Source organism: Delphinus delphis, chromosome 11 (assembly GCF_949987515.2).
Source record: "Delphinus delphis chromosome 11, mDelDel1.2, whole genome shotgun sequence".
In the NCBI taxonomy this organism is placed as follows: Eukaryota; Metazoa; Chordata; class Mammalia; order Artiodactyla; family Delphinidae; genus Delphinus; species Delphinus delphis.
The window spans coordinates 31157838-31173565 of NC_082693.1; the positions used below are offsets into that span (position 1 = coordinate 31157838).

The following is a 15728-nucleotide window of genomic DNA, read 5'->3' on the forward strand; positions in this document are numbered from 1 at the left end:
TTACCCTTCTCCCTCCCTGTGTCCTCAAGTCCATTCTCTATGTCTGTGTCTTTATTCCTGTCCTGCCCCTAGGTTCTTCAGAACCATTTTTTCTTTTTAGACTCCATATATATGTGTTAGCATACGGTATTTATTTTTTTCTTTCTGACTTAATTCACTCTGTATGACTGTCTCTAGGTCCATCTACCTTGCTAAAAATAACTCAATTTCATTTCTTTTTATGGCTGAGTAATATTCCATTGTATATATGTGCCACATCTTCTTTATCCATTCATCTGTTGATGGACACCTAGGTTGCTTCCATGTCCTGGCTATTGTAAATAGTGCTGCAGTGAACATTGTGGTACATGACTCTTTTTGAATTATGGTTTTCTCAGGGTATATGCCCAGTAGTGGGATTGCTGGGTCGTATGGTAGTTCTATTTTTAGTTTTTTAAGGAACCTCCATACTGTTCTCCATAGTGGCTGTATCAATTTACATTCCCACCAACAGTGCAGAAGGGTTCCCTTTTCTCCACACCCTCTCCAGAATTTATTGTTTGTAGATTTTTTTGACAATGGCTATTCTGACCAGTGTGAGGTGATACCTTATTGTAGTTTTGATTTGCATTTCTCTAATGATTAGTGATGTTGAGCGTCCTTTCATGTGTTTGTTGGCAATCTGTGTATCTTCTTTGGAGAAATGTCCATTTAGGTCTTCTGCCCATTTTTGGATTGGGTTGTTTGTTTTTTTGATATTGAGCTGCATGAGCTGCTTGTATATTTTGAAGATTAATCCTTTGTCAGTTGCTTCATTTGCAGATATTTTCTCCCATTCTGAGGGTTGTCTTTTCATTCTTGTTTATGGTTTCCTTTGCTGTGCAAAAGCCTTTAAGTTTCATTAGGTCCCATTTGTTTACTTTTGTTTTTATTTCCATTTCTCTAGGTGGTTAACCTGTTCTTTAACCTTGAAGAAATCATGTGACTTTCTGTTATTAAGATTCACATTTATCATTAAAGAATTAATTTCTCCATCCATCATTCATCTGTGGTTCTATCTAGTCATTCAACATCCTACCCATTCATACTCTTTGTTATCAAAAAAGCTTATTATCTAATGAGAGACAAAGACGTAATTATAGTATAATCCCTAAGTTACTTCCGGTACAAGTTTTGCATGGAGAAGTGAAGAGATTGGTTATAAGGATAACACATTGAATACCATTTGAATTAAATCCTGTTTTTATAAGTCCTTTGAAAAATGTATCCTGAATTTTTATTTTAATACCTCTAACCATTTAAGATGGGAAAGTAGTTTTTAGAAAGCTGAAATTTTACACTGTTTCATTCTGTGGCTACTCAGTTTACTGAATGTGTTTTCTCTTTTTGGCAAAGTGTAAAGGAGCTGCTCCTTTGAAGACACTCAATATAGGAAATGTCAGCACTCCACTGATGTGTTTGAGTGAATCCATGAATTCAACCGAGAAAAACATTATGTGGGGAGGATGTGGTACAAAAGTTTTCTCATTTTCTGATGATTTCACCATTCAGAAACGGATTGAGACCAGGACAAATCAGCTGTAAGTTATTCTTATCTATGCAACTCATTTACCATATTTTTCATTTTTATTCTTTACAATCAAGTCAGTAATGCTATTGATAATCCCAAACAAAGATCTTTCAAAATGCGTACTTTATTTTTCTATTGTAAATTTAAATATTCATTATAGAACTTAGAAAGCAGAGGAACATTAAAAAATCACCCAGTCTAATCACATTTGGGATAAAATATGAAAACTCATAGTAATTTTAGTAGTATCTATCAATCTAATTTTTTATTATTTTCATTATCTCTGTATCAAATTAAACATGGAATTTGAGAGGCAGCAACTCATTATTTTACTAAAGATACGGATTTAACACATGTATTTTGTATAATTTTCTTTGTTCTTTCTTTTTTTATTGAGGTATAGTTGATTTACAATATTATATAAGTTCCAGGGGTACAACATAGTGATTCACAATTTTTAAAGTTTATATTCCATTTATAGTTATAAACTATTGGCTATATTCCCTGTGTTGTACTATATATTGTTATAGCTTATTTATTTTATACATAGTAGTTTGTACCTCTTAATCCCCTAACATTATCTTGGCCCTCCCCCCCTTCCCTATCCCAACTGGTAAACACTAGTCTGTTCTCTGTATCTGTGAGTCTGTTTCTATTTTGTTATATTCACTAGTTTGTTTTATTTTTTAGATTCTATGTAGAAGTGATATCAAACAGTATTTGTTTTTCTTTTACTTATTTCACTTATCATAATAACCTCTAAGTCCATCCATGTTGTTGCAAATGGCAAAATTTCATTCTTTTTTATAGCTGGGTATTATTCTATTTTATATGTATATATACCACATCTTCTTTATCCATTCATCTGTTGATGGACACTTAGGTTGCTTCCATATCTTGGCTATTGTAAATAATGCTACTATGAATATTAAGGTGTGTGTATCTTTTCAAATTAGTGTTTTCATTTTTTTGGATAAATACCCAGGAGTGGAATTGCTGGGGCATATGGTAGTTCTATTTTTAGTTTTTTGAGAAACCTCCATACTGTTTCCCACAGTGGCTGCACCAATTTACATTCTCACCAACAGTGTATGAGGTTTCCCTTTTCTCCACATTCTTGCCAATATTTATTATTTGTGGTTTTTTTGATGAGAGCCATTCTGACAGGTGTAAGGTGATATCTCACTGTGGTTTTAATTTGTATTTCTCTTATGATTAATGATGTTGAGCATCTTTTCATGTGCCTGCAGACCATCTGTATGTCTTCTTTGGAAAAACGTCTGTTCAGGTCTTCTGCCCATTTTTTAATTGGGTTTTTTGTTTTTTCTGATGTTGAGTTATAGGAGCTGTCTATATATTATGGATATTAACCCCTTATCAATTGTATCATTTGCAAATATCTTCTTCCATTCAGTAGGTTGTCTTTTCATTTTGTTGATGGTTTCCTTTGCTGTGCAAAAGCTTTTAAGTTTACTTAGGTCCCATTGTTTATTTTTGCTGTTATTTTCTTTGCTTTAGGAGACAGATCCCCCCAAAAAATTTTGTTACAATTTAAACCAAAGAGTGCTCAGCCTATGTTTTCTTCTAAGAGTTTTATGGTACTTAATCTTACATTTAAGTCTTTAATCCACTTTGAGTTTATTTTTGTATATGCTGTTAGAGAATCTTCTATATTTCATTCTTTTCCATGTAGCTGTTTTTCCTGTTTTTCTAGCACCACTTATTGAAGACACTGTCTTTTCTCCATTGTGCATTCTTGCCTTCTTTGTTGTAGATTAATTGAACATAAGTGGGTGGGTTTATTTCTGGTCTCTTATATTCCATTGATGTATGTGTTTGTTTTTGTGCCAGTACCGTACTGTTTTGATTACTGTAGCTTGTAATATAGTCCGGAGTCAGGGAGTGTGATTCCTTAAGTTATGTTCTTTCTCAAGATTGTTTTGGCTATTCAGGTCTTTTGTATTTCCATACAAATTTTTAAAATTATTTGTTCTTGTTCTGTGAAAAATGCCATTGGTATTTTAATAGGGATTGCATTGAATATGTAGATTGCCTTGGGTAGTATGGTCGTTTTAACAATATTAATTCTTCCAATCCATGAACACAGTGTAGCTTTCCATCAGTTTGTGTCATCTTCAGTTTCTTTCATCAGAGTCTTACAGTTTTCTGAGTACAGCTCTTTTATCTGCTGTAGTAGGTTTATTCCTTGTTATTTTATTCTTTTTGATGCAGTTGTTAATGGGATTGTTTCCTTAATTTCTCTTTCTGATTGTTCGTTGTTAGTGTATAGAAATGCAGCAGATTTCTGTATCCTGCAAATTTAGTGAATTCATTGATGAGCTCTAGTAGTTTTCTGGTAGCAACTTTAGGATTTTCTATGTATAGTATCATGTCATCTGCAAACAGTGACAGTTTCACTTCTTCCTTTCCAGTTTGGATTCCTTTTATTTCTTTTTCTTGTCTGATAGCTGTGTCTACTTCCAGTATTATGTTGAATAAAAGTAGCGAGAGTGGGCATCCTTGTCTTGGTCCTGATCTTAGAGGGAACGCTTTCAGGTTTTCGCCATTGAGAATGATGTTAGCTATGTGCTTGTCATATATGGCCTGTATTATGTTGAGATATGTTCCCTCTATGACTACTTTCTGTTGAGTTTTTATCATAAATGGATGTTGAATTTTGTCAAAAGCCTTTTCTGCCTCTATTGAGATGATCGTATGATTTTTATTCTTCAGTTTGTTAATGTGGTGTGATTGATTTGTGGATATTGTGGATATTTGTGGATATTGAAAAATCCTTGCATTGCTGGGTTAAATCCTACTTGATAATGGTATATGATCATTTTAATGTATTGTTGGATTTGGTTTGCTAATATTTTGTTGAGGATTTTTGCATCTATGTTTATCAGTGATACTGGCCTGTAATTTTCTTTTTTATGTGTTTTCTTTGTCTGGTTTTTAGTATTGAGGTGATGCTGGCCTCATAGAATGAATTCAGGAGCATTCCTTCCTCTAATATTCTGAAATATTTTGAGAAGGATAGATGTTAAAACTCTTCTCTAAATGATTGGTAGAATTCATTTGTGGAGCTCTCTGGTCCTGGACTTTTGTTCGCAAAGTATTCTATTCAGAATGGTTAGGGGATAATATGAAATAATTGCCAAATACTCTAGCCTGTTTCTTTTTCAAAATAGTGTTAATCCTTTATATGCATTAAGAGCTAACATAATAAGGTTGCATTATATTTTGAAATACTAGAAAAATGAAATGACATTCTTTTCTTTCCCCCTAGGTTTTCTTATGCATCTTTCAGTGATTCCAACATCATAGCAGTGGTGGTAGACACGGCTCTTTATGTTGCTAAGAAAAATAGCCCATTTGTGGAAGTATGGGACAAGAAGACTGAAAAACTCTGTGAACTGATAGACTGTGTGCACTTTTTAAAGTAAATTATTATTTTTTTAATTTTATTGTGAAAAGAATACTACATGAGACCTACCCAATTAACAAAATTTTAAGTGTACAATATGTTGTTGACTGTAGGTACAGTGTCATTGGTTCTTTATTTTATGCCTGTAAGAGCTGTCCTTACACTTCATATTTCACAGAGAGAGGAAGTATGGCTTATTTTTCTTCCTTTCTACTTCTAAATGGAAAAATGTTAAAAAAAAAAACAAACAACCCTCAGAAACAAAATTGTTAATGCTTTTCAGCACCATCTGTTGGTATCCAACAAATTTCATTTTTGAAAAAAAAATAGGCACATAATAGATATGGTTTCCTTAAGGTATTACAAAGAAAAAGTCACAAAACAATATAAAATATGGGTGAAAAAATGTACTGGATTGACCAGTGCACTAAGGAGGGAAGATCAAGATGCCAGACTGAGGCCGCAGTGCTCAGTCTGATACAGTGTGTCGGAGACTTCCCATCAAGCACATCCCTTGTTTGCTGCTGCTGGCACACAGGACCATTGCCAGCCTTATTTGCTAGATACTTCATAGTTTTGTTCTGGTTTTACAGTATAGATTTTTTTATCTGCTGGAGAACATTTAGATTATATACTGTATCCATAAAATTAGATTTCAGAGTTTACTTTCCTAACACCTTCTTAGTTTTTCTCTGGATGGTGAGGAAATTTATGTTCAGAAGAGCTGACAGTTCTGCCTGGTAAAGGGTCCCTTACTTCATGAAATTCTTTTACTTCTGGATACCTCATTTTTGTCATGAATTACTCATTAGCTCAGTGAAAAATTCAGTCGTTTGTATTCATATCTTTTACATGTAGATGATTATAATTTTATTTTCCTCTATAACTTTTAGACTTCATAAAAACCTTTTGAAACTAACGTTTTTTTCCTTTATATTGGACAAATTGGTTCTTTTTTTTTTTTGCTGGATTACATAGGCTTATTAATAAAAATTGTATCTATCTTATTTATTTCAGAATTTCTTGAAGTTAGGAGACAATTATGTTATCTTTGGTCATTTATGCTTTATGTAGTAAAACGTGACTCTTTGACATACTATATTTAGCAAAATTAGTTCTGTACAATTTTAATAGTATGTAATGTATGCTGTCATGTATTCATAATTTAAAATGTTATATATGTGTGTGTGTGTCTGTATATACAGAAAGAGACACACATTTTTTTTATCTCTTTATTTCTGAAAAACGTATTAATGCATACTTTCCTTACGGTTTTTAGGGAGGAGCTGGTCAAAGCAAACAAGGAAGCGAAACACCAAATGTCTTATTCTGGGAGAGTGAAAACTCTCTGCCTCCAGAAGAACACTGCCCTCTGGATAGGGACTGGGGGGGGCCATATCTTACTCCTTGATCTTTCAGCTCGTCGAATCATCTGTATAATTCACAGCTTTTGTGATTCTGTTAGGGCCATGATGACTGCACAGTTAGGCAAGTTTCTTTCCTTTAGATCTTTTTTTTCATATTCTCTAAGACTATAAAAATATGTTTTTATTTTAAATTTAAGTTTTCTCTTCACTTTCCAGCGTCATGTGAAGTGTCTCAGAAGTTCACAGTGAAATTTTGCAGGATGTATTTTGAATAGGGCCCTTAAAAACACGGAGGGAATTGATGTTTTTAGTCCCATAAGAGAAGCAGATTATTCTAACTGACACTAAATTTGGGTCTTACTTTCTCTTTGTTCTTTATAATTAAGAGAAAAACATATAATGTTGAGTATTTTTAAGTTTTTGACCAAAGAAATTAAAACAGGTGTTTATTTTGATCATAGTTTAAGCTTCCTACTAGTTTTTCATTCTATAAATAAATTTATATTCTTGTAGCAATATATGCCGAACTTCACAATTTACAAATATTGACAAATCATAATGTTTTACTCAAGCTTTTATGTTTTATCTTGTTACTCCTTTTCTACTTAAGTATGAAAAAATCATGATAGCACATGATACTCACACTTAACTATCTTCTTTTGACTATTTGCTTTAGGGAATAGACTTAGTATATATAGAGTTGATCACAAAAATGGGGTTAAGTTCTGCAAAACTAGAGTTAATGTAGCTTTAGCAAATGAGAAATAAAATGTTTAACAGGGTAAAGAGAATAGTAAATTCCTTTTACAGGAATATATTAAGGGCTGAGATAAATGTTTCTCCTCAACCTCACCCATTGTCCATGAATGGGTGTCAGAGTTGCACAGGAGTTAGAATGAGGTGCTCCTAGTGACTGGTGACTACCAGGACACACGTCCACACCAGCAAAGTAGTAGGTGTGCAGGGGGTCGTCCCTCTAGTCTTACTCACCAAGGTTGTTTTATCCTTTAATTTAATTTGTATGTATTGAGTTGGCCAAAAAGTTCATTCGGGTTTTTCCATATGAACTTTTTGGCCAGCCCAATACTTTGGCATCCAAATGGTTGTTCATTACTGACATTATAGTGAGATTTCAATGGGTTTTATTGATTTTTTAAATAATTTAAACTTATTGTACAATGTATGGCATGATCTGGCTTCACTGTAGTTCTCTAGCCCTTATCATTTGCCATATTCCTCTCTGCTCTTTCTGGTCTAGAAGAACATTCAGTCCCTCTTAAATACTATGCTTCACCCTACCTCAAGGTTTTATGTGTGTGGTTTCATCTTCTGCCTAGTTAACTTAGTTACTGAGTAGTAACTAATCTCCTCACTAGACCGTAAACTCCATGTGGGTTGGCTCTGCTTGTGTTTGTTCCCTTGTATTCCCATGGCCTAGCCTAGGGCCTAGTACATAGAGGCTTTTGATAAATATTTGTTGAATAAATTATTGAATGACTTGAGAATAAAGTATGGTTATGTGACAGGGTATCAGTATATTATCTGTCCATGCAACTCTCTATCCAGATGCTTCACATTTGACCAGTGCCTTATAGTATCCAAAGCACTTTCGCACACACTATCTCTTCGACATATAACTTTGGCTGGAGGGGTACTGTATAAATATTGAACCCATTTTGCAGAAAGGTTAAGCTATTTTCTCAGATTCACACAATTAATAAGAATGATAAAAAGGAGTAGATCACAAATTTTCTAACTTTAAAAAATTTCTGGTCATCTTGGAGAGTTTTTTTATTCAGTATAGTTGAGGGATCTCATAAATAATGGAATTGTAAGTTAAGTTCCAAGGTTTTTGTGTCTTAAATATGAACAGTTGTACTCTTTGAAGTCCAACTTATTATATTGCTTTAACAGAAAACTTTTATTTTTTTATAAAGGAAGCCTTAAAAATGTCATGCTGGTTTTGGGGTATAACCGGAAGAGTATTGAAGGTATGCAACATCAAAAAGGTAATGTTTAATAGGATATACTGGATTCCAAGCAGAGTGCAATGATGTGAATGATTATAACATATTATGTGTTTATACATTTACAGTAAATATTACATATGCTATAAAACTTTAGGCATTTTTAATTGGTAGCTTCTTTATAGTGCAAATAATTTATTTTTTATTTTATTTTATTTTTTTAACATCTTTATTGGGGTATAATTGCTTTACAATGGTGTGTTAGTTTCTGCTTTATAACAAAGTGAATCAGTCATACATAAACATATATTCCCATATGTCTTCCCTCCTGCATCTCCCTCCCTCCCACCCTCCCTATCCCACCCCTCCAGGCTGTCACAGGGCACCGAGCCAATATCCCTGTGCCATGTGGCTGCTTCCCACTAGCTATCTACCTTACTACGTTTGTTAGTGTGTATATGTCCATGACTCTCTCTCGCCCTGTCACAACTCACCCTTCCCCCTCCCCATAACCTCAAGTCTGTTCTCTAGGAGGTCTGCGTCTTTATTCCTGCCTTACCCCTAGGTTCTTCATGACATTTTTTTTTCTTAAATTCCATATATATGTGTTAGCATACGGTATTTGTCTTTTTCTTTCTGATTTACTTCACTCTGTATGACAGACTCTAGGTCTATCCACCTCATTACAAATAGCTCAATTTCGTTTCTTTTTATGGCTGAGTAATATTCCATTGTATATATGTGCCACATCTTCTTTATCCATTCATCCGATGATGGGCACTTAGGTTGTTTCCATCTCTGGGCTATTGTAAATAGAGCTGCAATGAACATTTTGGTACATGACTCTTTTTGAATTTTGGTTTTCTCAGGGTATATGCCCAGTAGTGGGATTGCTGGGTCATATGGTAGTTCTATTTGTAGTTTTTTAAGGAACCTCCATACTGTTCTCCATAGTGGCTGAACCAATTCACATTCCCACCAGCAGTGCAAGAGTGTTCCCTTTTCTCCACACCCTCTCCAGCCTTTATTGTTTCTAGATTTTTTGATGATGGCCATTCTGACTGGTGTGAGATGATATCTCATTGTAGTTTTGATTTGCATTTCTCTAATGATTAATGATGTTGAGCATTCTTTCATGTCTTTGTTGCCAGTCTGTATATCTTCTTTGGAGAAATGTCTATTTAGGTCTTCTGCCCATTTTTGGATTGGGTTGTTTGTTTTTTTGTTATTGAGCTGCATGAGCTGCTTGTAAATTTTGGAGATTAATCCTCTGTCGGTTGCTTCATTTGCAAATATTTTCACCCATTCTGAGGGTTGTCTTTTGGTCTTGTTTATGGTTTCCTTTGCTGTGCAAAAGCTTTGAAGATTCATTAGGTCCCATTTGTTTATTTTTGTTTTTATTTCCATTACTCTAGGAGGTGGGTCAGAAAGGATCTTGCTGTGATTTATGTCATAGAGTGTTCTGCCTATGTTTTCCTCTAAGAGTTTGATAGTTTCTGGCCTTACATTTAGGTCTTTAATCCATTTTGAGCTTATTTTTGTGTATGGTGTTTGGGAGTGATCTAATCTCATATTTTACATGTAGCTGTCCAGTTTTCCCAGCACCACTTATTGAAGAGGCTGTCCTTTCTCCACTGTACATTCCTGCCACCTTTATCAAAGATAAGGTGACCATATGTGTGTGGGTTTATCTCTGGGCTTTCTATCCTGTTCCATTGATCTATCTTTCTGTTTTTGTGCCAGTACCATACCGTCTTGATAACTGTAGCTTTGTAGTATAGTCTGAAGTCAGGGAGCCTGATTCCTCCAGTTCCTTTTTTCGTTCTCAAGATTGCTGTGGCTATTCAGGGTCTTTTGTGTTTCCATACAAATTGCAAAATTTTTTGTTCTAGTTGCGTGAAAAATGCCAGTGGTAGTTTGATAGGGATTGCATTGAATCTATAGATTGCTTTGGGTAGTAGAGTCATTTTCACAATGTTGATTCTTCCAATCCAAGAACATGGTATATCTCTCCATCTATTTGTATCATCTTTAATTTCTTTCATCAGTGTCTTATAATTTTCTGCATACAGGTCTTTTGTCTCCTTAGGTAGGTTTATTCCTAGATATTTTATTCTTTTTGTTGCAATGGTAAATGGGAGTGTTTTCTTGATTTCACTTTCAGCTTTTTCATCATTAGTATATAGGAATGCCAGAGATTTCTGTGTATTAATTTTGTATCCTGCCACTTTACCAAATTCATTGATTAGCTCTAGTAGTTTTCTGGTAGCATCTTTAGGATTCTCTATGTATAGGATCATGTCATCTGCAAACAGTGACAGCTTTACTTCTTCTTTTCTGATTTGGATTCCTTTTATTTCCTTTTCTTCTCTGATTGCTGTGGCTAAAACTTCCAAAACTATGTTGAATAACAATGGTGAGAGTGGGCAACCTTGTCTTGTTCCTGATCTTAGTGGAAATGCTTTCAGTTTTTCACCATTGAGGATGATGTTGGCTGTGGGCTTGTCATATATGGCCTTTATTATGTTGAGGAAAGTTCCCTCTATGCCTACTTTCTGCAGGGTTTTTATCATAAATGGGTGTTGAATTTTGTCAAAAGCTTTCTCTGCATCTATTGAGATGATCATATGTTTTTTCTCCTTCAGTTTGTTAATATGGTTTATCACATTGATAGATTTGCGTATATTGAAGAATCCTTGCGTTCCTGGAATAAACCCCACTTGATCATGGTGTATGATCCTTTTAATGTGCTGTTGGATTCTGTTTGCTAGTATTTTGTTGAGGATTTTTGCATCTATGTTCATCAGTGATATTGGCCTGTAGTTTTCTTTCTTTGTGACATCCTTGTCTGGTTTTGGTATCAAGGTGATGGTGGCCTTGTAGAAGGAGTTTGGGAGTGTTCCTCCCTCTGCTATATTTTGGAAGAGTTTGAGAAGGATAGGTGTTAGCTCTTTAAATGTTTGATAGAATTCATCTGTGAAGCCATCTGGTCCTGGGCTTTTCTTTGTTGGAAGATTTTTAATCACAGTTTCAATTTCAGTGCTTGTGATTGGTCTGTTCATATTTTCTATTTCTTCCTGATTCAGTCTTGGCAGGTTGTGCATTTCTAAGAATTTGTCCATTTCTTCCAGATTGTCCATTTTATTGGCATAGAGTTGCTTGTAGTAATCTCTCATGATCTCTTTTATTTCTGCAGTGTCAGTTGTTACCTCTCCTTTTTCATTTCTAATTCTATTGATTTGAGTCTTCTCCCTTTTTTTCTTGATGAGTCTGGCTAGTGGTTTATCTGTTTTGTTTATCTTCTCAAAGAACCAGCTTTTAGTTTTATTGATCTTTGCTATTGTTTCCTTCATTTCTTTTTCATTTATTTCTGATCTGATTTTTATGATTTCTTTCCTTCTGCTAGCTTGGGGGTTTTTTTGTTCTTCTTTCTCTAATTGCTTGAGGTGCAAGGTTAGGTTGTTTATTCGAGATGTTTCCTGCTTCTTAAGGTGGGCTTGTATTGCTATAAACTTCCCCCTTAGAACTGCTTTTGCTGCATCCCACAGGTTTTGGGTCATTGTGTCTCCATTGTCATTTGTTTCTAGGTATTTTTTGATTTCCTCTTTGATTTCTTCAGTGATCACTTCATTATTAAGTAGTGTGTTGTTTAGCCTCCATGTGTTTGTATTTTTTACAGATCTTTTCCTGTAATTGATATCTAGTCTCATGGCGTTGTGGTCAGAAAAGATACTTGATACAGTTTCAATTTTCTTAAATTTACCAAGGCTTGATTTGTGACCCAAGATATGATCTATCCTGGAGAATGTTCCATGAGCACTTGAGAAAAATGTGTATTCTGTTGTTTTTGGATGGAGTGTCCTATAAATATCAATTAAGTCCATCTTGTTTAATGTATCATTTAAAGCTTGTGTTTCCTTATTTATTTTCATTTTGGATGATCTGTCCATGGGTGAAAGTGGGGTGTTAACGTCCCCTACTATGAATGTGTTACTGTCGATTTCCCCTTTTATGGCTGTTAGTATTTGCCTTATGTTATAGTGCAAATAATTTAGATATAAATCTTTAAAATTAAGTTTTAGTTATTTAGCAGTGTTAAGTATTTATTTTTCAGGTGAAATAGAGATTTCAACCACTATAAAATGAGAACTAGCTCAAACCTAAACTAAATGTGGATATTTTTCCTTACATATTACCTCTATCCATATTATGTCTGATTTTGAACAGTGTTTGAAAAATCTTTATTTCTTTCAGAAAATGAAGTGTTATAGGTTATTAAAGGTCCACACTTATTAAAGTTTAATAGTTATAGAACAAAATACATTATAGAACGTATTTTAAACATTTTCCAAATGTAATTTCTTATAAATGGCAATAATTTAGTACATTATTTACATACACACACACACACACACACACACACACACATACACATTTGTCTAAGGCAACTAAATATAAATTAACAAAAAGTAAAATAAAAATGTCTCATGGCAGATCTTTGAAACATGATTTGTTTTTTAATTTTCTAGAGATACAGTCCTGCTTGTCTGTTTGGGACATCAATCTTCCACATGAAGTGAAAAATTTAGAAAAACATATTGGAGTGAGAAAAGAATTAGCTGAAAAAATGAGAAGAATATCTGTTGAATAAGAGAGATCTTGGAAATCTTTGTCTTTGGATGGGAAAATTATTATCTTGTAAATATTCTTTTAAAAATGTTTATATATAAAAAGGGTATTTCAGGGCTTCCCTGGTGGTGCAGTGGTTGAGAGTCCGCCTGCCGATGCAGGGGACGCGGGTTCATGACCCGGTCTGGGAGGATCCCACATGCCGCGGAGCGGCTGGACCCGCGAGCCATGGCCGCTGAGCCTGCGCGTCCTGAGCCTGTGCTTCCCAACGGGAGAGGCCACAACAGTGAGAGGCCCGTGTACCGCCAAAAAAAAAAAAAAAAAAAAAGGGTATTTCCACTACTTGCTGTTTGCTACTGTGTATATGAAGGACTGTTTATAGGTTTTATTTTGTAAAAATGTATAAAATTAATGTTTCTTATATATCCTAATTAATCTTGTGGATTAAGTAATGAAAGGAAATCAAAAAAGTACTTAATTGCAGTACTCGTAGTGAAATTTACAAAGTGGATAATTTTTTGTTTTGTTACTCATAATGAAGGTAAACTTTATTTTACATTCTGTGATTGACAGGTCTATTGCTGGACTACTTTCTAGATATTCTATAAAATAGAATAAAAATGTTAGAACAGTTTTACATGTAATACATTCCTTCTTAGATTGCTTTTAAATGAAGTTATCATATATGCTTGTAAATAGTCAGTGAATTTGCACTAATAAAGCCCTTTGTTGGGATGTGAGTTCTTTTTGTTCCTGATGCAAGCAGTGCATCTCATACAACTTCACTTTATCTAAAAGAAAATGCCATGAAACGTGCTGATAAGAAACCAACATATTGTCAAAATCCTCCTCTCCAAGAAAGACATAGCCACTCTCTTTTCCTATATTACAACTCTGCCTTTGAATATGGAACCCTGAAGTTTTATAATTGGTGTAAATAAAATGTTCAGTCCTTCAAGTGATATTTTTATGTTTTAATTTTGATTCTAAGTGCTAAGCCAGACCACTGGCTACTTGTTCCTAATTTTCTTCACTCCAAATGTTTCTACTCTTCTTCCTAAATTTGTGACCCTGCAAATTCTACATCATTCAGGTAGAAACTATTTTCAGAATTATAGAATTCTACAACTCCCACTAAGACCATTGGGACAAGAATGTAACATACCAGTTTGCTGAAGAAGAAAGGAGCTTTAGCTATAATTGTACCTGTTAACCTAGTCTTCTAAATTATACTTAAATTGTTTAAAAAAAATTCCCATGGTAGGAGTATCGGGGCTGAGTACCTAGGTAACCATTTAAATGTCATTTCTGCTTTAAGAAAATACATTTTTGGTAAATCTGTTGACCCTGGCCAATATTTATAATTTCAAACAATTCCCTATGATAGGATAACTAGCCCATTTAATAATCTCAAAACTGAGAATTTTATTATATGAAGACTAAATTTCTTTATATTAAGGGTAATTACTAAATTCTTAACCCTGAAAGGTTCTCCATTTTTCAGAGGACCTATATTTTAATTTGTTGTGTAGTTCAAAAAAAAGTCAGAAATGATGGAGCTATTTGTTCCTGTGATATTTCTCATTGTTACTTTGTATTCATATGCCAAAGACAATTATGGAGAAATAGGTAAATGAACATTGTATTTAAATGAAGCAATAAACATTTTTTAAAGCATGTTTGTGAATTTTAAAACTTTGTGATAATGTTTTATTTTTCACATATAAGTCTGTAATCCATCTAAACTTTGTATTCATCTGTGTATGTGACATTCCGCTATAGAAGTTGCTAACTGAAGTATTCTCCTGGAGCTTTATTCAATTTTCTATAGTACAACTAGTTGTCAGGATCTCGGGATAAAACCCAATGGGCATAATGCATTCTATTTTCAAATTCTCATAAAAATTTTCTTAAGAAGAATGGTTCACTCTTGAGTACTGTTAAAAAAATGACTTTAGAACAACCGATTTATTAAAAAAATAGTCATTTAATTTTTTTTTCTGATTTGAACCCTAGTGTAAACTGCTAATCATTATCAAAACATAAGCATTTATCTTAACAGAAAATATACTTTGAGGGAAGTTTAGATATAAAGAAAAGGGAGCTTCTCTGAATCTAATTCTGGCAGGCATTATTGATTATGTGTGAACTATTTATTTTTCATCTGGACGGTAAGATATATTGATGAAACAGAACAGAAGTAGCAAAAAAGATTGCCTTCTTGTCAGTTCTATTGCTGCTTACTGATTTACTTTTCTATCCTACATTGGTCTAAATTCCATGTCAGCCTATTACAGCAAGGGGATTTCCTCGTGTCAAAATGAAAGTGGTACTTGCAAAGAGTTAACAGGATTTTTTTCTGTATTTACTGAAATAAGCATATTAAGTGCAACTCTGTCAATGGTATTAACTATGGACATACTTAATTTTTTAATATGAAGATCAGTGTACTTGATAGGGTTTATGATTTTCTCTCCTCCAATGAATTGCCTGTGGCTGCTGATTTCCAGATGGTACATCCCTATTCTGGGCTGGGTAATGTTTTGTGTACAGAGTGGAGTGAGATTACTCTGATTTTTTGTTGTTGGGGGGTGGGGTAGGAGTGGGAGTAGAGAGAGCGGTGTGGTGGAAGATCATCCAATGAAAACTCTTCTGCCTTAGCACAGAATTATTTTTTCTATGTAACTTCCATGTATTACACTCAACATCTCTTTGCTCCCTTCCCCTCCTACAATATGGGTTTTTAAAAAAATTATCTGTTTCATATCCACTATGTTTGAGCTACATTA

The 15728-nt window shown here is 34.0% G+C and overlaps 1 protein-coding gene across 1 annotated transcript in view; it reads left to right on the top strand.

Moving 5' to 3' along the window:
* LRRK2 (leucine rich repeat kinase 2) overlaps positions 1 to 14621 on the top strand; it is a 153818-nt gene extending 139197 nt beyond the window's left edge. Inside the window, exons 47-51 of the mRNA XM_060024585.1 lie at positions 1375 to 1559; positions 4839 to 4991; positions 6256 to 6468; positions 8285 to 8352; positions 12840 to 14621. Of these exons, the coding sequence (XP_059880568.1) occupies positions 1375 to 1559; positions 4839 to 4991; positions 6256 to 6468; positions 8285 to 8352; positions 12840 to 12961 (741 nt within the window). The 3' untranslated portion in view covers positions 12962 to 14621. The remainder of the gene's footprint in view (positions 1 to 1374; positions 1560 to 4838; positions 4992 to 6255; positions 6469 to 8284; positions 8353 to 12839) is intronic.
* Positions 14622 to 15728: the final 1107 nt, after the last annotated feature.